This window comes from Aythya ferina (genome assembly GCF_964211825.1).
Source record: "Aythya ferina genome assembly, chromosome: 18".
Taxonomy (NCBI): domain Eukaryota; kingdom Metazoa; phylum Chordata; class Aves; order Anseriformes; family Anatidae; genus Aythya; species Aythya ferina.
Window position 1 is genome coordinate 9,334,832 of NC_140317.1, and position 21,604 is coordinate 9,356,435.

At 54.1% G+C, this 21,604-nt stretch overlaps 1 protein-coding gene across 12 annotated transcripts in view; it reads right to left on the reverse strand.

The window, feature by feature from the left end:
• Positions 1-21,604, reverse strand: part of CACNA1G (calcium voltage-gated channel subunit alpha1 G) — a 128,623-nt gene that overhangs the window by 59,293 nt on the left and 47,726 nt on the right. For all 12 annotated transcript variants that reach the window (XM_084492273.1, XM_084492276.1, XM_084492277.1 and 9 more), the window contains exons 8-14: positions 19,894-20,692; positions 19,757-19,801; positions 17,942-18,309; positions 5,339-5,490; positions 4,624-4,809; positions 3,375-3,489; positions 2,881-3,036 (exon numbers count right to left, since the gene is read on the reverse strand). In XM_084492273.1, the coding sequence (XP_084348399.1) occupies positions 2,881-3,036; positions 3,375-3,489; positions 4,624-4,809; positions 5,339-5,490; positions 17,942-18,309; positions 19,757-19,801; positions 19,894-20,692 (1,821 nt within the window). The remainder of the gene's footprint in view (positions 1-2,880; positions 3,037-3,374; positions 3,490-4,623; positions 4,810-5,338; positions 5,491-17,941; positions 18,310-19,756; positions 19,802-19,893; positions 20,693-21,604) is intronic.

A 21,604-nucleotide genomic window follows, 5' to 3' on the forward strand; every position in this document is an offset into this window, starting at 1 on the left:
CAGAAGAAGAAGTCAAAGCCCTGTTTTCTGTGGGGCCTGCTGCTACACCCAGAGCGCAGGCAGCATCCTTCCCGCGGGGGCCAGTGGGCATGCTGGGGGTGGCCCTGGGGGGGACACAAGGCAGGGAGAGGGCCAGAGCCAGGAGTGAGGGAGGACAAGGGAACACGAGACTGGGAGGATCGCCAATGGAAGAGCACTCTTTAGAGATAATATTGTCAGGAAGTCCCTCGGGAGAGGAGCTTTATGTCTGACAAAGAGGAGTCATTGTTTGCTTCGAAGAGAGAAATCCCGAGGGCAGGGACCTGAGAGTTCAGGCAGCGATTTCAAATTAGCAGCTCCATCAAACGGAGTCCCCTGCTCACCTTCCCCGCATGAACGCCAGACCCAAGTTAAATCAGAGAGCGCGCGTCCAAAAATAACCGCGTTGCATAAAGTCCTGCGTGTGCCTATTGCACGAGAGAAGCAGGTTATCCAAAAAAAAAAAAAAAAAAAAAAAAAAAAAGGAGAGAAAAGAAAGGGAAAGAAACTCAACCCTGCAAAATATATTGCTCCATATTCAAAGTTTGGAACAGGTCCTTTTTGTTTCCCAACTGCTTATATACATCTGCTGCCTAGCAACTGGGGCTGCAAAGCCATGCACTAAAATTAACGAGGTGCTCGCAGATTGAGGGAAGGCAGTCAAGGACCAGGAAGATAAAGGCAGCAGCCCTGGGATTGAGTTTCAGCCCAGACAGCTGAAGGAGAATGGAAAAACACCTAACTCAGGAGAAGGGCTGAGTGCAACCACTGGAGAGAGATGCAGGGGTTTGTTTTCAGCGAGAGGTGATCTCTCTATTAATTTTGCTTCGGAGAGGAGCCTTTGTGTGCTCGCTAGCAAAAACCAGAATGAGATGTGTTGGAGGAGCAAAACTGAACAAACACGAAGCTGCGAGGCCAGAGCTGGTGGGTGAGGGTCTGTCTGCTGTGGCAGCGCTGGCTCCCACCACGGTGAGCTCAGGCTCCTGGCCTCGGCATGTGCTCGCTCCCCCTCTGCTGCAGAGAGCTCGGCTTCAGCCGAGGTTTGTCTTTATCACATTTCCATTCACTGGGGGAGCGCTGAGAGCTCAGGATAACAAGGACGTGGAAGAAAGGTGATTACTAAAACACCATCCTAAAAGGCTGAGACATCAAACAGCACCATAAGCAGAGTCGCAGATTACACAAATCAAGTGCAAGCCCGCTGAAATTGCCATGGTTGGGCAGAATTAGCCCCAAAAGGCACAGAGGGGTCTGGGCTTCGAAGGCTGTGCTGGGTTCTGGTCCCTGTGCTCAAATCTCGGTTACAGCATGAGGAAGATGTACCCACAAGGACATGGCTGGAGGAATAAAATCGCAGAGCATTAAGGCAGGGCATGACCTTACAGCGAGCCGTGCCGTGGGACCAGCTGGCTGCAAAGCGAGCGTGAGAAATTGCTGCCCAGCGCCACGGGCGTGCGGGGTGCGTGGGTGAGAGCGTGCGGCGAGCGAGCTCGGGGATGCTCATAGCGTGGGGCCAGGCTGTGGCACTGGTGCTGGCCGAGGGTGTCACTGCCCTCGAGGACTTGGGGGGCAGAAAATGGGACAATGCACTGTAAGGCAGCGAGATACGGGGGCTGTGGGGGCTCCTCCACTTAGGTGACCTTCAGAGAACCAATTTGCTAGCCTGAGCAAAGGGTCGGTTTCAAAGCTGTCATCACTCCACAAGCAGCAAGGAGATTTTACCTCTTCTTGCTCAGGCAAGGGAACATTGAGCTATTGAGGAGAACCTGGCAGTGACCTTCCCTTCAGCTGAATGGCAGGGGGGGAGTTACAGAGAGCAACAGCTACAGCAATAACAATTAAACAGGAAAGCACCAACACAGAGAGAGACGATACAGAAAAAGAGAAAAAAAATCTTCTAGCTATCTTCTCCTGGTACGACCCCATTAATGTAACTCTAAACTGCACTGCAAAAAAAAAATAATAATAATAAAAATAAATACGGTTCTGTGCATAGCCCTTCATAGGCTGCTCGGATAGGGTGATAAGCAACCAATCTTAAATAATATTCAGCCACCCCAGCACGCTTAATAAAAAGCAGAGAGAACGTGTAGAAGCACAGCCCATACAAGCAGATCCCAGTGGATGGTTTTAGGGTATATATTCCTCCCTAAATCCCGGGTAGGGTGCAAAATCCCCTCGCTCCCACCGAGCATCTCCGAAGTTGGACAACCCCTGCAAGGCATGGAAGGTCTCCACACTGGGGACTGGCTGCCATGCTTGTTTGTTCCCAGCTGCACAGTTTGGGGGAAAAACGTGCAGCTCAAATCTATCCCCCTGCCCTTCATGAAAGCCCACAGCTGCCCCGTAGAGGTTCCCAGCTGGCAGGGACAAAGCCCCATTCAAGTTAAACTGGGGAGAGCACTGCAGTGCTGGGGACGAGAGGAGCTCCATCAGCGCGGGCCATCAAATAGGCAATCAGACTAATCTCCCGGCAGCCTGCGTAAGTTTTCAGGAGGGGTTTAATCTAGCTCACAAGCACGGCAAGAAGCGTTTCAGAGACACTGTCATAGCAGTTATCCCAGCCGCAGTGCCTGACTCACCGCTGAATTCTCCCTCCTGCATTAACGCTAACAATGCCTTTCATTTAAGCCCTTCGCTTAAAGGGCCTGCTGAATTAAATTGCGCCCTAGCTAAGGAAAAAGAAGGGAAAAAAAAGAAAAGATATTTTATTTTTTTTTTTCCTTCTATTTTTCCCCACTTCTTTTCTTGTACCACTCCAGCAGACGTATTGCTGCCCATTTCAGAAATCAAAATTCCTGGGTCTGGTTTGGAGGCCCTGAAAACTAAAGGACAGCGAAGGCACGAGCGTGAGGACATTACCTCCGTCTGGAAACCCTCCACCAGGATGGCCACCAGCAGGTTAAAGAGAACATAATTCCCAAACGTCATGAGAGCAATGAAGTAGAGAGCAGCCCAGGAGGAGGTAGATGCCATGCCGTTGTAGAGGACCTTGTTCCAGTCTTCCTGGGTCAAAATCTGCAGAGAAAATGTATCAGGACAATGGAGACACCATAGAACATTGCGCTGGGTGTCTGCTCTGGGTGGACAGCCTGATGCACACAGGCAACCCGCTTTGGGGCTGCCACCCGTAGCTATAACCACAGTCAGTATTTCTGCCTCGGGGTTTCTCCTCATTAACCTTCTGATTTATTTGCTAATACGGCCTGAAACCCCCCCATCCCCTCCCTCATGGCTTGAGGCCCTCTCCCTCCCACAGCAAGGAGTTTCGCTAAGCTCTGTCGGATACTTTGGAAAGCATCCCCAGCCCCCGCAGCCCCAAAAGCCACACGAGCTGGGTGCTTTCTGGTTTGTACCTGAAAAACGGTGACGATGGCCCAGAGCAGGGAGTCGAAGTTCTTCCTGTCAGGCAGCGTGTCGCCATCTCGCTCGGAGGCGAACTTGCAGCCGAAGAGGTGCATCCCCAGGATGCTGCAAGGCAGAGCGCGGGCTGAACGGGGCCAGCAGTGAGGAGCAGCCACACGGCAGGGCTGACTGTGCCTCCTGACTTCAGCCGGGTGATTTTATTGATTTTTTTTTTTTTTTTTTTACAAGATGAATCATTCATTCAGTGAAAATCATACCTCAAGATCATGCGAACCGACTGTGAATTTGGGTCAGACCTGCCACATGGTTTCAGCCAAGAAGCATGCCTGATCCTTCTTTTTCTTCTGCTTTGTTTTTTTTTTTTTTTTTTTTTTTTTTTTTTTTTTTTTTGTAAGTCAAAACATTCTGTTTCAACATTTTCTAAACAAAATGTTTTGACTTTCTGTTTTGCAATGACACATTTTCAGCAAAACAGGCTTAAATTGAATTAGGAAGACAAAAAGGGTTCCTGTGAAATGCCTCGATGAAACCTATCAAGGGACCCACAACATCTTTCCTGATTCTGACAAGAAAACAGAATACCTTTCATTTCAGACTGATGCTAAAAGAATCATTTGTTTTCCCCTGCTCTCGGCCAGTAACCTGAATAATCAAATTATTCACAGCTCTGCTCGGCACTGTGGCAGCAAACGGTGTTTCAGAGCAAAGTGTCTCACTGGGGAAAGGAACATTGCTCCACGAAGGGACAGGCTTTTGTCAGCCCTCGGGTTGCAGGAGAAGCAGCTGCTACCAGGGCCAGGCTCTTTGTGAAATCTAGACCAAAACCCAAAAATTCAGGGTCACGCCAAGCTTTTTTATTTCCTAACATCCCTGCTGCAGATCCTCACTTCTGCACAGAGGCCGGGCCAGAGCACGAGCACCAGCACAGCTGGCTGCATTTTAGGAACGCTGCCCTTCTCCTTGGCAGCATTTTTAGCACCTGGCTTTCTGCTTAGCTGTAAGCAACAGGACTGCTGTCTTGGGGGGATGTCAAGGAATCCTCCAGCCGAAAGATTTTCCTTGCAAATCGTCTTGCAAAGACAGATGTCTCAATTGGCCAGAGTTAAGAGGAATTATCCAGCAAGCCACTGCCAGCACTGGCCAGCAATGGGGCTGCTCGCTCAGACGAGCCCTGGTGGGGACCCCTGAGCACCCAGAGCTCATGGCACCAGGGACCCATGTCTCTCACCCAGCACCCACCTAAATATGAAGATGAAGAGCATCAGCAACATGCAGAAGGTGGCCACGTTGTCCATGGTCTTCATGAGGACGACGAGCTGGCGCTGGAGGGCCGGCATGAAGCGGACCAGCTTCAGTACCCGCATCAGCCGAAAGGTCCGCAGGACAGAGAGGCCCCCGCCCTGCTGGCCCACGATCTCCCACACGCTGAGGGGGGGAAAAAAAGGTCAGTAGGGGATGAGAAGGCAATGCCCGACGCAAAAGGCACAGAGGAGTGGAAGGGAAGGAGAGGGGGGAAGAAGGATGGGAAGCGGGAAGCCAGCCCTGGGCAGAGAGGAGCTGCCAATGCCTCCTGTGGGCTGGATGCCGTCCAGGCTCACAAGGAGCAGAGCCCCACTGGAGTGTCAAGAGCACGCCTGCAAATCAGCGGCTGCAGCTGCAGGTGCAATTACAGTCTTTGCTTGTGCCAAAAGCCAGACAGCTACTTAATTGGGCACTGGTTGTGCCACTTGGATGCTAGACTTCCCAGGACATTGGGATGGATAGCTTTCTGTGCAGGCTTCTCTCTAAAATGGCCATAAAATAACCCCAAGACGTATATTAGTAATTGTATCTTTGTGCGTTAATTTACAGAAGTGACATAGGAAGGTATTTATGCCCACTCTCCATTATTCTCTGTTTTAATGAACCAGTCAAACGAGGGGAAACACGCATAAAGAAAGCTCTGGTTGCATACCTAATCACCACGATGATCCCATCAAAGATGTTGTATGGATTCTTAATGTAGCCGAAGGGACCGTAAACGAGGACTTTCAGCAGCATCTCCAGGGCAAAGAGGCTCGTGAAGACAATGTTGCTGATCTCCAGGGCATTGGTAAGCTCCTCGGGCTAGGGAAGGAAGGGGAGGAAAGGGACAAGATCAGCAGCTCCGACCGCTCTGTTTGTTAGGCACGTGCACGCTTACACCTGAAATACATCAGTCCACATAACGGGTAGGGACGCTGATGGAAACGGTGTAAGGAGGACGTGGCAACAGCTTGCTGAAAGCCCAGGAGAGAGCAGAAGAATGGCATTCGAGTATTTAAGTTTTATACGTCTGTTGTAAGCTGGGGAAGTAAATCCAGACATGGACTTCACGTAAAGCACAGCTTTAGCACCACCACGGGAGGTTTGCATCGGAGCATCACGCACCAAGGTTTCATATCCTCCAACCCTCCTTAAACAGAAAGAAAACTCAGATGGTTCTCATGTAAATAGCATTTCAAGCCTGCCTTTTTATTTAATGTCTCATCAAAAGATTTAAGCTAAGATTTTCAAGAGCAAAAACGTTAGGTGTTATGCCTGAAACGTCTCAATAAAACCTCATTATCAGCAAGCCCTGAATTCCCCTCCTGCAAAAAGGGCACAATCCTGGCATTTCAGAATGGCAATCTAAAAATAGAGGTATGAAAAAACACAAACGACAAAACCCACAACAAACAGACTTCTCGTAATCTTAGACCTAAATTAATACTTTTCATGTTTTTCTAGCATATTTCACAGAGGGTTCCCAACAATGCCTGCAGACACCGAGCGCTGCGCTTTCCCCGGCGGGTGGGCGAGCATTATTGGAAAACATATGGCAGAAGACAAAAACTGACGGTGTAGTCTGTTCAGGATCAGACTCTTCATCGACAGGAAAGGCCGGAGCAGAGCCTGCAGCAGCAGAGCCCTTCTCCCCGTGTAACCCCAATGCACAGCCCCAATTTCATAACGCACGGGTTTAGGGTGGCTGCACCAGGCGCAGAAGCCAAGGTGTGATGTGCATGGGTGGGATGCTGACTGCACCCACCACTTCCATAAAACACTTTTATGGCCAACAGCAGCAACAAAAACTTCCTACAGCATGCCAGGAGCTGCCAACGCCTGGTCACGGGGCAGCATGAGCTGCAGAGATGTCCCAAACCCAACTCCAGCCCAGCAGTGTGGGAGCTGCAAAGGGGTGGCTGGGGACAGGGTCACCACCTTGCTCACAGCATCATCGGCCATGGTTCGGAGGCTGAGAAACCCCAGTAACCAAAGCTTTACAGGCATACACTGACAAATAAACAGTTAAACCCACACGGGCTTTGAACTCCCTTTGTTTCTGCAGTCAATGTCTCAGCACCGAGGCCAAGCCCTTTTAGCTCAATTCCTCCAAGCCCGGTGTGATGGAAGATGGGGACCTAAACCTCCCTGCTGCTGTCTCAGCACACATAACCCCCAGGGACCTGCACTGATTCCGGTGGGATGACAAAGCAGTGGTGCCAGCATAGCAAAGCGGGAAATGGCAGCACCAAAAAGAAAAAGTATCTGAAAAAAGAAAAAGGTGACAGTGGGGGGAGAGCTGGAATGTTTCCTGTGTCTCATACACGCTTGTAGAGGAGCAGATGCCTTGGCCAGGTTTGCCAAGCACACACCTGACATGATATAGAGCTGCAGTACAAATGCTCCCGATATTAAACACCTCGCTGCTCTAACATTGCATACCTCTGGGAGCACTCAGACAAAGTCACAAATAGGCCAAGAACCTGTATGTTGAGTCGCACCTCGGGATGATTTCAAATAGCTAAAAGCCTACATTAGTCAAAAAAAAAAAAAAAAAAAAAAAAGTCAACTCATTCAAAAGCACCCTGACACCGCGGTGCTGCTCTCATTACTGCAGTAACACTGCTGGGAAAAGCAGCGGGTTCCTGGAGGCTTTCCTTCTCGGTTCCTGGAGGCTTTCCTTCTCGCCCTTCGGCACCGCTAACCCAGCACGGAGGCTGGTGTCACCCAGGGCACCACGGAGCTCCTGGCCCAGCCTCCAAACCCATCAGTGTCGGAGCAGGGAGCGCAGAGGTTGCAGCTCGTGGCACCGGGGTGCCCGCAGCCTTCGGGGGCACCGCTGCTGGCTGCCGCCCTCCCAGCAGGGTCAGGACTTCAGCCTCCACTTGGAGAGGTGAGAGGAGATGAGTTCAGGGAAGCCAGGGGTGGGAATCAACAGGGACTGATTCTGCTCGTGGACAGAGAGGGCTCTGCTTTCCCCAGAAGCGGAGACGTTGTCCCCAAGGAAAGCACGGGCAGTGCCTTGCCAGATCTGAAAGGACAGCTTCTCCTGACTGTTTTGGAAACCAGAGGGGGCCAAAATCAGCTAGTGACCACAGCCAGACCCCCACAGCCAGATCCACAGCACTGAGCCCTACTACGGCATGATGGATGTGCCACCACAGTTCCCTGCTGCTGCTCAGCATCCTGCCCCCCGCAGCCCCAGCTTCCGCTGCATTCCCCCCAACAATAAAACCACCAGGACCCTGCTCCTCCTCCACACACTCCTACTTCCCTTGCAGGAAAAGGATATTAACACTGGAGACATTGGGCGCACACAACAAAAATGGGGAGTGGGATCTCCTGAAATAGAGCTGAGAATAACCCGAATCTGAGCTTAATGGCCAAGACAGGTTGGAAGGGAAGGGAAGAGGAGACTTCTCCCCTGGGGCCAGAGACCATGGGGAGGGAGAGGCGAGGGAGGAGCGGCTGCTCCACGCACTCTAGGGCCATGGAATTACTTTGTCCTGGGAAGCAGCAGGTCCCCGAGCAGTGGGTGGGGGTGACATGAGCTACTCGAGGGGTTTCACAGTGTGCTCCCAGCAGGGGAGTCCCCAGCGCACAGCTCCCAGGCCCCTGCTCAGCTCTGGGTCCCTTTCCAGGGACACATCACCACTGCCAGCCCTTGGGGCGCTCGCCCAGGCCCTGGCCACAAGTGCTGCTTTCACACACGAGAATTATTTCTGCAGATGGAAGCGGGCTGAGGCTGCGAACCTGCCGCAGGGGACGTGCATCCCGGCTGGCAGCAGGGCTTCAGGCCCCGGGGGCGCTTCGGAGAGCCCCCGCTGCGGGATTCCCAGAGAGCTGCAGACATGCACAGATAACAAGGCTGTTTAGGAGATGCTGCTGCCTTAGAGAAATCAAAAATGCATCTGAGGCATCTTTCCTTAGACATCATTAAAATACTGCAGGGAAGTGGCTTCTCCGTCCCATGGGAATTAAAACTGTCAGCCGATCCGAACCAAGACAGAGGAGTTTCAGATGTGGGGAACTGAAACACTGCATCTCCAAACTGAAACACTGCGTCTCCAAATTTCTGCAAGCCCTCCCCCCGTTTCAGTCCCTATTCCCTTATCCATTTGCTCTGTACTGTAAATCATCTGAAATTAAAAAATATAAATAAGTCAGCTTGAAGAACACGAGCTTTTTGTTCCCCAAACGTTCAAATGGATGTTTCAAATATCTCAGACAATGTATTTCAATAGATTTTTTTTTTTTTTGAAGCAAGTTCACTGAAACAGCTTCCCTCCTACAACCAGCATCAGTTTTGCTAACTTGCCATTTTCTGGCACCAGCTATCTCATCAAACCAGGACTGACCAGCTCTGGATGTAATACACCTGAGCGAGCCTGGGCCACCCAGCACATGGCTGGAGGAAGCAGCCTGCAGCATCTTCCCTGCAGGATCCGGCAGGCAGGGAGGTAAGCAGCATTGATCCTTTCACTAAGTGATGGATTTGGAAGAAGGAACCTGTCTGGATTTGTTTTGTGTTGCAGGGAACCACAGCCCCGTGTAGGTCTGCACACTCAAGGTGCAAATCGCGCAGCTTTGTGCCGCACAGAGCCTCCTGCATGCCGCTCCATCACAGCACATCTGCCGGAGTCAAGCTTTCCATTAAGAGAAGAGCCTGCTAATTTCCTCATCAGTAGCAGCAGTGACTAATTAAAAGGAAAGCATCCTATGATTAAATGAGCAGCACCCAGAAAGAACAAGATCCAAGCACACCTTGGGCATGGTGTGGAACACCAGCTCTTCCCATGAGTCCTCCCCATAAATACTGAATTTCGTCCCCAGGACATCTCACCCCGCTGGACACACAGACGTGGTGCCCTGGATAAATCATCCCCTGTTAGCTCTGTGCCTGTGCAGTGTCAATTTGTTGATGTACCCAAGAGCATGCTGATGAGCTCTGGCAGCACACACCGCAGGAGAGGACAGCGTGGCACCTCTCACAGGCACCACACAGCAAACGAGCACAGCGGGGAGGAGGCTGGGGCGCAGGAGGGGTGAGAAGGGCTGGAGACCTGGGGACTCCGAGGGCTCACACAGATTTCGGCTCCACCAGGGGAAGACATTTATCCCATTCACCTCTCTGCCCCCACACAGGCTGTGGGGAGCACCCAGAGCCCCCCGAGTCCCCCATTGCCACAGGCTGTGGAGCCAGTGAGTAATTCGCAGTGGCTTGAGGGTGCCCCTGCTCCACAGAGCACAGCTGAGCTAAAGGGGCTGGGGCAGGTGAGGGACAATGCTTCTAGATGCTGGATAATGTTATCTCAGAGCTCAGCCAGCACTGTCCCCCTTTTCAGCACTCAGATATAAGCTACAATGCATTATTTTGGTGTTTTGCATTTTTTTTCCTTGTTAAACCAACTAGAAGTTCTCGAGCAAGGTTTCCAGTGGCAGAAGGGATGGGCTGGATTTCTATCTAGGTAACAGGGTGCTTTCCCCTCGCCCACAAACACGAGACAAAAAGCCTTCTGTCCTGCACAAAGGGATGCGTGGGGTGGCCAGGCAGGGGCAGGTCCCCTCTGAGCCCAAGGCTCCACTGCTGTGAGCGGATCCAGACCAGCAGGAAAACTTCGAAGCCATTCAAAGGACTGCAGAATAAAACCCTTCTGAAAGCATTTCCATGGCAACTAAAGCAAAATACCACAGAAAGAAAATAACGACCTCAGCTATTTCCCAGGAAACACCGACAACATTTTCCTGACTCATCACTTGCAGATTTTTTATATATACACACATAAGAAAAATCGCACGGGTCACGCAAACACGCGACTCTCCACGCTTCTCGGCCTGACGCCTCCCATCAGGATCCTCTCCACCCTCCGCGTGTGGACGCACCACATCCACCTCAAAGTGGGAGCCAGACCCTAATTCCTGGGGCAAAAAGCATGGAATTCAGATGAAGAGAAGCAGTGATTAACCAGCAGTCCGAGGCGCCCTTCCTGTGCCCTCTGCTGTGCCTGATTCCCCAGCGTTTGGGGCTGGCAGACCCCACAGAGCCCCGGCTGCCCCAAATCCACTTCAAGGCCCCCCAGTAAGCGCCGCTCCACTCGGCTGCAGGCCCGCTTGCTATTTTATAAATAGAAGCTGGATCCGCGGATATTTTCAGCCGTGACATTCATTGTCTTTGAGGCTCCCTGGAAGGATTTGGGCATTAGCTTTAGTCCTGGTTTGGCTGCACCAACCTGCGCCGCGCTCAACCAGAGCCTGCTGTGCTGCGATGCTTTCCCTACAGATTCTTTGTCCCACCAATCTAAAAGAAAAAGTTCCCCTGGAAAATGACTCGGGAAGCAGCAAGACGGCAGAGCTTTTGCTCAGCTCCTCAGCCCCTGGGTTTGTCACCGCTTGTGGCCGTGGACCTCTCCTGCTCGTCCCCATCCCTCCCAGCTCCAGCCCCCAGCTCTGGGGAAGGGAGGCACCGCTGTGATATCCAGGATTTAGAGATGTTTGTGACACGGGAACGACTTTGACAGAAAACCAGATGAGCCCAGCTTCATCCCATCACACCATGGGAAAGAAGGATTCTGCTGGAGGCTGAACGGGAGCTGAATATTTCATGCCACAGCAATACCATACGAAAGGGAGGCAGGCAGCTTCCATTTCGGGGAGATCAGAGCTGCCTGCACCACAAGGACCCCCTGCATCACCTCATCTCCTCCTCATCCCTCCCCTACAGCTCACACTGCCCCTTCCCACCCAACCTGGGGCAGGCAGGGGCTGGGTGTCGTGGCTGTGACCCCCAATTCCACATGGGGCCATGTCCCTACATGGGGCCGTGTCCCCTTGCACCCATCACCAGGGGTGCGGTGGGGACCTCACCGAGCCCGTGCCCTTCTCCGGGAGCCTGTCAAAGCCACAGACCCGTCTCTCCCCTTGCACACCCCAAGCTGTGCTCTCCACACCCGTCTCTGGAGGCACAGCAGATATTCTCGCTTGAACTCCTTATCTCTCCCAGCTTGAGATTTCCGGATGAATATTATCCCAGAAAATGCAAGAAAAACATGAACCGGCTCATCCCTCCACCCAGGTTTCGAGGGAGCTTAAGCTGAACAAAAGCTGCATTTCCACTTGGTCACACCTTGTAAGTACTTGAGATTTAAAGCCCTCTATTTCTCGTTAATCTAAACCGAGTTCCAAACTTATCTCCCCATTAGTACTTGAGAGGTACCAAGGGGAGAGAGGGAAGAAAAAAAAAAAAAAAAAAAAAAAGAGAAAGGAAAAGAAAGGAAAAGGCTGCCTGTACAGCTCCTGCCCAGTTCTGCTGAAACCGGGTTTCTGGTGCCGGTAACGCTATCTCTAATGCTGACAGGCGTCCACAGGGGAAAGCTGGTAGAGTCCTAACATCAGCAGAAACCCCGTTATAACACAGAGCTGAAACCTGGTGGGGAGATGGGAGTGCGAACTGAGTGGGCACGAGGGGCTCTGCGAGGACACGGGTGGCCGTGGGGCACCGTCTTTTTTTTTTTTCCTTTCTTTCCTTTTTTTTTTTTTTTTTTCCAGCTCAGGGAACACCACAATAATCAAAGTCAGAGCAGAGAGAAAGGCCCGACTATCTGTGGGGAGCAGGGACTTGTCATGGGCACAGGCAGCGAGCAGGTCTCGAGGCACACAGCATTTTGCCGTTTCGCCGAGCCGCAGGCGCTTCCCAGCGCTGCCGGAGCAGAGATAAGACGAAGCTGCCGCCGGCAGCTGAAACAACAGCTGTAATGATACGATCTAAGGCAGCCCGAGCGTTCCCAGCCTCTGAGGAAAATTAACCGGAGAGGATTGACACTTCGAGCTCCCCATCCGCAGAGCTGAAGAAAACTTCAGTGGATGTCAAGGAATCCACATAGGTTCATCCCTAAAGCATGCGGAGAGCCGAACTGCCTGATAAAAAAAAAATCATTCATTTTCCCACTGCACGAAAGCTCCTTTAATTTTCAAAGGATGCAATCTCCAAAACCAGGATAAAGCCTACTTTACGGGCAGGGCCCCGTTTTTAGCAGATGTGAGGACCGTGGCACCGCCGCGTTTTGCACGGTGCCCTGAAGGAGCTTGGTGAGGCAGTCAATTAACAGACACAAGTTCCTACAAGACCTCATAAACCCTTCAAAATGCCAAGGAGCGGAAGAACCCCCGAGGTCCGCAAAAAGAATTACCCCCAATAACAAATGGAGAGCCGGGTTTGAAGTCAGTGATCCTGGTGATTAACAGCTCTGATGACTTCCATTAGCATTGATTTGACTCCCCCAGTCTCCAACAACAAACCGTTAATAAGAGTAATTTCTGCTGAAGCGGGAGCTAATTGAATACAACACGTGCAAATCTATAGGGCACCTTGTTTTCCTACAGTCTGAGTGCCCTGTGCAGCTGTAGCACTGAAAAATTGAGTTGAGGCTAGCTGCAAGCCCAGCCCTGGGCAGAGACAGCGGGCTCCGGGGGAGGAAAGCCTCGCTGCGCTGCCAAGGCGCTGATCGCTTGGCTGAGACGAGCTGGCACAGGGCTGGAGAGATGTGTAATGGAGTTAAATAGAGAAATGGGACCTGCACCAAAGGGGAAGCGGAGCTATCTCGAGGAAGGAAAACGTGCCTGAACGTGGGACCCCCTCGGCTCCTTGGAGTGGACAGAGGCAGTCTGGGGAAGGGGCTGTCTCCTTGACTTCTCCTGGATTTAGAGGGATGCGTGCACATGCACAAAGGCCTTCCTGCATCAAAGCCTAACGAATCACATTTATAGCGGGGAATCATCAAACTACAAACTTCAAAGTAAAAAAGTCAGGCTAGCTATTAAGTGGGTGCAGAGCAGCCAAAACACAGGGCTAAGGAGGTGGACGAGCATTTGATAAAAATCTCATTTTGGCACGCATTTATCTCATTTTGGCACCCCACGGATGTCCAAGGAGCCACCTCCCTGTGCACAACAGACGTGCTCTCTGCCACCACTCCCGTGTCCAGCTGCAGCACGTTCAGCCCGGCTTGGGTGCTCCTGAGCACCCGGTCCTGGGAGAAAAGTGCTTCTGATGCCCAGAGCATGCTCATTCCTCCTGGCAGCACACACAAAACGGAACCAGCAAGTCACTCGGGGACTGACTTTTATCCCTGATCTCCAACTCATTATCTGGAGCAGCAGTTAATGAGTCTGGGGCATGGGCAGAGCACGGGGAATGCAATAAAAAGGGGACAGGAGCAGGCACAGCACTGTCCCCATGCTGGCAGCTCCATCTCTCTCTCAGCCATGCCAGGAGGCACAGACACCCAGGCTGGGGGCTCTGGCCCTCCTGCCCCATGCAGGGGCTGAGGATGCTGCTGAGGCTGCTCAGACCTCTGCAAAATAACCCCAGTGGCTGAGCCAAGCTCAGTCTTGAGTCTCTGCCCTGCTACGAGCATTTTATGCATTCCTTCACTCAGCCTTGGCTTAAGACCCAAAGCAAATCCTGAGGTCCCCAGGCTTCCAGGCAGGTAATAACTTTCAGCTACCTTCTTTCCTTCCCACTGAATTCAGGCAGAAGCACGAGCACGTAAATGCCTTTTGGGTGACCGTTACAGATGCTTGAACCCGTAGCCCCTCCACGCTGGCAGGTTTTCCAGCACAGCTGCAGGTACTGACCCTTCTGCCCCTTCCTCCCTCCATCATCCTGGAGACCTGAGAATTTGACGCCGATTCGGGAGGCTGCCACGTTCCGCAGCCTCTCCTGTTTACATAAATAGGTGCTTTAATCCATTTTGCCAGCAGGCTTTCCTCTGGCACAGATGGCTGGTATTTTCATGGCGCGGCAGCTCTCAGATCATGACGTTCCTGGTGACAGCTGTACGTCAGCTGTACCGCGGCGCCTGCAGCACGACCCACGAGGAATTAAGCCTCAGATACTACCATGAGCTCCCAAACACCAGCACAGCCTCTTCCCCCGTGGAGAACAGCCTCCCGTGGGTTATGTGCTCGTCTCCTTCGGTGCTGTCCCAAAAAGCCATTCGCCCTCGTCACCTCTCCAATTTGCTTTCCCAAAATGAACAAAAGGATCCTAGAGGCCGGAACCAATTTCCCCTTCCTTTACAGACCCCAGAGTTTTGGCCCAGCCTAGATCCAAGTCCCCAGGAGCTCCAGCCATTGTGGCTTTGGAGGACCCTCTGGCTGGGATCTCGCCTCCGTCTCGCTAACAATGGTGCAACACCACGGAGACGGCGGCTGAAACTCAAGCGCTATTTAAACAGACGAGTATGTAGGGTATAGTTCATACCGCGCGAGTTCAGACAAGGAAAATCGGCACAGCCAGGCAGCTCAATGCGAACCAGATTTTAAAAACAAAAACATAAACCCCGGGCCCTTCCTTAAGGAAGCCCTCACCGAATTCTTTCCCCTGCTCAGGAGTCCAACATCACGCCGTGTGCTCAGCCGTCGCTTTGCACTCCGAGGAAGGACTTTAAGAAGCAGAAAGCAGCACATTGTGGAGCACAGCCTGGCTCACAGCCAGGGCTGGGGGGGGGAAAGCAGCACACAAACCCTCTGCTTCAGCAGCACATTTCCCTCCTGCTCTGTGGCAGAACAAGCTTTTGCAAAGCCCTCACCGTTTGAACCCGCAGCGCTGCAGAGTCTCAGCTTCCCTAAGGCGAATCAGTCAATTGGTTCAGCAGTGTATTTAGAATCCCCCAGAGCCTACCCTTAAATCACCTTTATATTTCTCTACCCAAAGCTAATAGTTTCTACCTGCATTTTGCTTCATCTCCGTAGAAAAACAAGCACTTTCGCAGTCACATTAATAATCCGCGGCAATCTGGTTGTCGGTTCCCTGATGGAAAATTTCACAGTGCTGCCCAGCAGCGGCGGCGGCCACGCGCTGAGTGCTGCGCGCCCCTCGTGCCTCTGCTTTCCTCCCCCTGCACCCCGCAGGGGCAGAGCTGGGGGGCACGGGGAGGACGGGCAGCACCCCAGGGTGCACAGCCGAGCCTGGCCGGGCGCTCAGAGCACGCAGGAGCCTCGTGGAAGCAACCTGATGCTGAGCTCGAGTCAGTGAGCTCCCTATCTGAAGGAGCTTAGAGAAAACCCTGAGCCCCCAGCCATGGTTTTACCGTTCTCCCCTGGCTACAGCAGTGAGCAGCTCGTGTTCTGAAGCCCAGCGTGGTCCCAGGACTGCTGAATCCCACCCCACACTGCTGGGGAAACAGGGTGGGAGAAGCCCTTCTCCTCCCACCCCAACCATCCCATCCCTCCCGGAGCACCAGGGCTGCTGGTGGGTCCTCTCCCCTCTGGCAAGGTGCTGGTAAGCAACGGCACCATAAAACGTGGCCCGAAAGGATTTATCCTAATATAGCCTGGTGTGCCCCGGCCAGCCTCGTGTGAAAAGCCCACAAGGTAAATATTCATTAAATAAGCAGAGAGCTTAATATAGAAATTCAGGGAGTGAAGTACTCTTCAAGCCCCCTCACTTCTCTGCAAACAATCGGCCAATGAAGATAAATTTGGTGAGGCTGAGCACTTGCACTTCCAGGCAAGGCTCTTGTAAAAGAGAAATCACATGTTTCAGTGTTTATCATCCCCGCAGAAAGGCCTGGTCCAGCATCTCTCCACTCTAATTCCTGCTCTCGTAACTGTCAGATTATGAAACTGCAGCCTGTAAGCCTCCCGAGTTCACAGAAAAACACCTCTCTGCTCTCCGCCACCACTTTAAGCAGATGAACTAATAAAAACAGCTCCGCTATTCACTCCACATGCCTGGGAGAAAGGAATCTGGAACGGTAGTGGCTTCAAAATACCATCAGAGGAAGCAACCACCCACAGTGCCTGGAGTCCCCTCATGCCTATCTGCTCTTCACCCAAATCTTCTACCTGCCTGCTGGGGCAGCAGGGGCTGGGATTTCCCCCGATCCCAAAAATTAAGGAACTGTTTCCTTTGTGGTGTTTGATGCCAGGAGCTCGTCCTGCCACCCATCCAGGCGGGATGGTCCCGGGTGCATGCACAGCAGGAGCCTGCACCAGCATCTCCTGAAGAGGGGCAACGAGCTTTGACCACCCTTGGGCAACCCCAACGAGGCGGTGGGCAACAGAGCCACCGCGGCTCCGCTGTCACCTTCCAGCCACTGGAAGGAGAAATATAAAGGAGACGAGCTTTATAATTAAGCAGCCTCATGGATGCTTCCTCACACGGCTCCAAGGGGCAGCACGTGAAGGTGAGGCGGGGCGGGCGATCCCACCGGCAGCAGCGCAGAGAGCACGGCCGCTTAATATGTGCTGAGAAGTGAGGCTGGCCAGCCAGACTGCATTAGGCCGTCAGGGAGAAGGCGCTGGTCGGAAGGGACACATTCAGCACACCCGAGTCCCCCCCCCATCGCTCAGTCACTGAGGCATTAATGGCACGGGAGGACACGGGGACTGGGAGCCGGGCTGGCACGGGGCGCTGCGGGCAGCGCAGAAACGCCTCCGCGCGCGGTGGCGAGTGACTGTGCAAATAGAAAACGTGCCAGGACGGGGGAGAAGTAAACAAGGATGACTCCAGAAGCAAGGGAGTTCCCAGAAGAGGCTGGCGCAGGGACAGGGCTGGCTGTGGCTGGGAGGGAGAGCCCCGGTGCCCCGTGAGCAGCACCGTGCTGGCTGCCGGCAGCCCTCGAGCAGCGGGGGGCATGTAGCGAGGTTTTGCAGCATCTCGGCATCCCGGCTAATAAACTCTTCCCCCCAACGAACCGTGCACCTGCAGGAACCCAGGAACCAGCCCGTCCCATGCCCATGCAGCATCTGTGGGGCTCAGGGCACAACACAGAGTAGGAGCAGGGCAGCACCCAGGGATTCAGCCACAAAACCCGAGCGAGAGACCAGACCGCGGCTTCTGACAGCAGAGCTCTTGTCATCCTTATAGAGACATTTCCAGGGTGGCAACTTCTTTCCTTAATGACTACATTCAGCAAAAAGCTCGCCTAGCTGACAAGCGGATGAGAGGCTGGAGCCGAGGCAGCCTCTTGCCTGCAAGGACCGAGATAATAAAGTGGAGGAATAGCCAGCGCTGAGTCTATTTTGGATTCAGCACGCTGCTGCTGGAGCGTTCACCGGGGAGGCAAAGGCATTTGTTACATCCCCCCTGGGGACCACGCATTCAACAGACGCTCCTGCCCGCGGCTGCACCGACCCCAGCAGCTGCCACGTGGCAGCGGGCTCAGCACGGAGCCGATCCCAAAAATGAGGGATGGGAAGGGACCTTGGGACATCACCTCGTCCCATCCCCTGGGACTGGGAGGGAGCTGGAAGCGCCAAGCCGGCTCACCTGCTCGTGGTACTCGATGCCCATGCTGAGCGTGTTGATGAGGATGGCCACCATGATCCCGCGGCCGAAATATTTGCTGTCCACGATCTTGCGGAAGGTCTCGCACACCACGCGCCAGAAGGCCAGCACCCTGCCGGCGCTCCTGGCCCGGGCCCTGCCACGCTGGGGGTCCCGCTGGTCGCTGTAGTGGGCGTCCTGCGTGAATTCGTAGACCCCCTCCTCGCTGGCCGAGTCCGCCGTCTCGTTGTCCGTCTGCTCGGCCTCGCTCGCCAGCGCCTTCAGGCAGTAGGGGCAGCCCTCGGGGCTGCAGGAGCCGCCGTCCAGCTTGGTGCAGGGGCTGGAGATCTTGCAGGAGCTCGGGCAGGGAGCTGAAACGCCAACGGGGCAGGGGAGGGTGGGCTGTTAGGCAGGGTGGGAGGCGGTGAGAGCGGTCCCCCTGTGCCTGGTAGCATCGAAAAATTGTCCTCAACACGACAGGTGTTTGTGAAGGGGAAAAGGGCTCCTGAGCAGAGGCAGCTCTGATGCCATCAGCAAGTGCTAACGTGGATGTGGCTATCCAAAGGACACCCCAGCCCTCAGTTAATGCAAGCAGCCACAGCCACCTGCACATCCAGCCCTTTTCTCACTCCTCACGGAGCATTTCCCAAAGGGTTAAAGATCCCCAGGCCAAGCTCCTGCTCCCTGAGCACTCTCTCCCTGCTCGCTGCCCCCAGCACCCTCCCCAGCCCAGCACCCGTCTCCTTGCACCCTTGGCCGTGAAGGCCGGGAGAAATCAATCAGCTCCTCCAGCCTTGGCACTCTCTGAGCTGCAATTAGCGGGAGCGCCGCTGCCAGCAGCCTCCTTTCCTGCTCCCGCTGTTTGCTGATGCTCCAAAATCCCCAGCTTTCCCCCACAGCAGCTCCCAGCTGCCAGGTGGCTCCCCGGGGGACAGCAGCAGTGGGATATTCCCCCCATCGCCAGCTGGCTGCTAGGGGAGAGGCGAGCTGCAAAGCTCCCGACTCCCGCACAGCACCACCAGCACAAGCCCAGCACCGCAGAGCTCAGAGCCCTGCTGCAGGTACGAGCTCTGGGCTGGGGGAAATTGGCTTTTCCCTATGCAGGTCCCACCTGGAAAGGTCAAAACCCGAGGTGTTAAAGGCCACCGTGGCAGGATGGGGATGGCACCGACTGCCTGGGAAAGCCTGGCCTGGAAATGCTGCCTGGAGGCCAAGAGGGTTTGAAGGAGGTTGGCCCGAGCTCCCAAACCTCAGGATGTGGAAGGGGAAAGAGTGCCTTGCGGTGAAGGTACGAAACCCTCGCCCGGGGAGAGCTGCGTTCAGTTCCTGGCGCTGCTGCAGACTTCCTGAGCAAATCGCTCAGGGCAGATTTTTAATGCTCGGCATCTGCGAATGCCATTGAGAAGCCGTGAAATGCAGACACCCCCTCACCCCCAGCCTGGGGCCCTGTGGGGTGTGCTGAGCCTCATCCCTCCTCGGTCCGGAGCCCCCACCAGCCCTTGCCTTTTAAAGAGGAAAGGACTTGGCCATTTGGAAGCAGCCAGGCTGGGCTCCAGCTCTGCGCAGTGTCCCTGAGCCAAGCTGGAGATGATCTGGGGAGTGCGGAGATCTGGGGAGTGCTCTCTAATTGCAAAATAAATTGTATTTTGGGGGGAGATTTTGAAGGGGAATAAAATAACTTCATTGAAAACATTCATATCCCTTAGGTTTTTTTGTTTTTTTGTTTTTTTGCAAGTACAAAGCCTGGAAGTTTGCAACCTCCCTCCCTGTTTTATCTGCGATGCATTAGGTAGGTTGGAAGACTCCCGCTGGCCTCACCTGCAAATCCATCACCTTTATCCGTAACGTGGACCGAAAAGAACCCTGCAAAGACGTGGGCGAAAGAGAAGGCCATCAGCACAGCGCTCACCTCTCCGCCATGCAGCCCCACACCAACAACCAGCCCCGGCACTCACCCGTGCTCTGCGTCTCCAGCAGCTTGTGCATGGTGCTGTACGGCCCCGGCGGGATGTTCAGGCTGGTCAGCGTGCTGCTGCCGGCCCCCACTGCCGCCTCCCCCAGGCTCTTCTCCTTCAGCACCTCGTGGGAGGTGCTGGGGTGCACGGTGGGGTACACCTTGCCGCCCCCCATGCCCTTGGGGACACCTTCTGGGCTCGGCAAGCCGAGAGCTGTCTGCGGCAGGGCCGGCCGGCAGCGCAGCGGCTCCACGTGGCAGTCGGCGTGGTAGATGCTGTGCACGGACTCGGTGGGGCCGGGAGCGGCGCCGGGGTTCGGTGCCGACGGGGGCAGCATCAGCCGGTTGGTGCCGTTGTGGAGGGAGCCGGTGTCCACGTCGCTGATCTCCGGGCTGGCATGGGGTGCCCGCAGGTTGCCGTTGCCCAGGTGGTAGTGGTGGTGGTGATGGTGGTGGTGGTGGATGAGGTGGTGCACTGAGGACCTCTTCCTAGCCCGGCGCTTGCCGGCGTGCCGGTCGGTCCCCGCCTTGCCGGTGGGGCTGGCAAGGAAGCCCATCCTCACGCCCGCCACCCGGTAAAGCTCCACGAGCTGCTTGCTGCCTTTACGGGCGATGTAAACCAGGTACTTGAGGAGCTCGTCGTAGCAGCTGCCCGGCTCCGAAAAGCTGGCCAGGGTGCTGGCGTTGGACAGGTAGCGCACCCGCTGCTCCTTCATCAGCTGGCTCTCGCGCTGCTTCGTCTCCGAGAACTGCGTCGCGATCACCACGAGGCAGAGGTTGATCATGAAGAAGGAGCCCACCTACGGGGACGGGAGCCATCAGAGCCCCGTGTCCTCAGCTCTGCCCACCCCATGGCCCTTTCTCGCCCTACACCACCAAGCAAGGAGCAGGGGACAAACCCCATCTGGCCCCGGTATCACCCATTGAGGTCCACCAGCCAGCCCTCGTGTTCCCCATCGAGGACCAGAAACCATTCCTGGTGTCCCCCATCAAGGACCACCAGCCGGGACCACAGCACGCCTGACTCATCCCCCAAGACAAGCCCCCCCAGGTCCCCACCCCGGGGACTCCCACACCAGGGCTCCATGGAGGACGTCAGAGATCAAAGGCAGGAGGAGATAATTTTGACAAAAAGCTTTTGCTCTTTTAAGATCGTGTTTTTCTCTCTCTGCAGACAGCAGTTGTAATTATCGCAATTAGTGGCATTACGATGAATGCGCTGAGCCCTCCTGATAGGAGCGTTTTTTCTGGCAGTGTGTGGGTAGCTTGCGAGCAGATCCCTTTCCCCTGCTAACGGGATTTGCGGGTTACTGTTACGCAAGGGCAGCGGCAGTGTGCATCCACAGCTTTGAGATTTTATTTCCAACCCGGGTTTTCACGAGGTCCTGCTTTCTGCAGATGCCAGCCTGGATCACAAGGAATTTCTGATATGCTAATGGGCTGCCACAAACTGCTAACAAGACCCGCACGGCACCCGGGAAAGCACTGTTTGTCCTTCCTCTCTGCTGTTTTGGGGACACAGAGAGCAAGGGATTGCTGCTTTTTTGGGGGAAGCTAATAGATGAACCAGAAAAAGCATCGTGGGCTAAACAGCCTCCTACCTTCTCACCAGGGTTTGAGGCCTGGCTTGATGAGGACCAGAAATCCCCACAATGGTCTAATGGAGGACGTGCAGCTATTTTGCTGGATTTAGTCCAATTAGACAGGAAGAA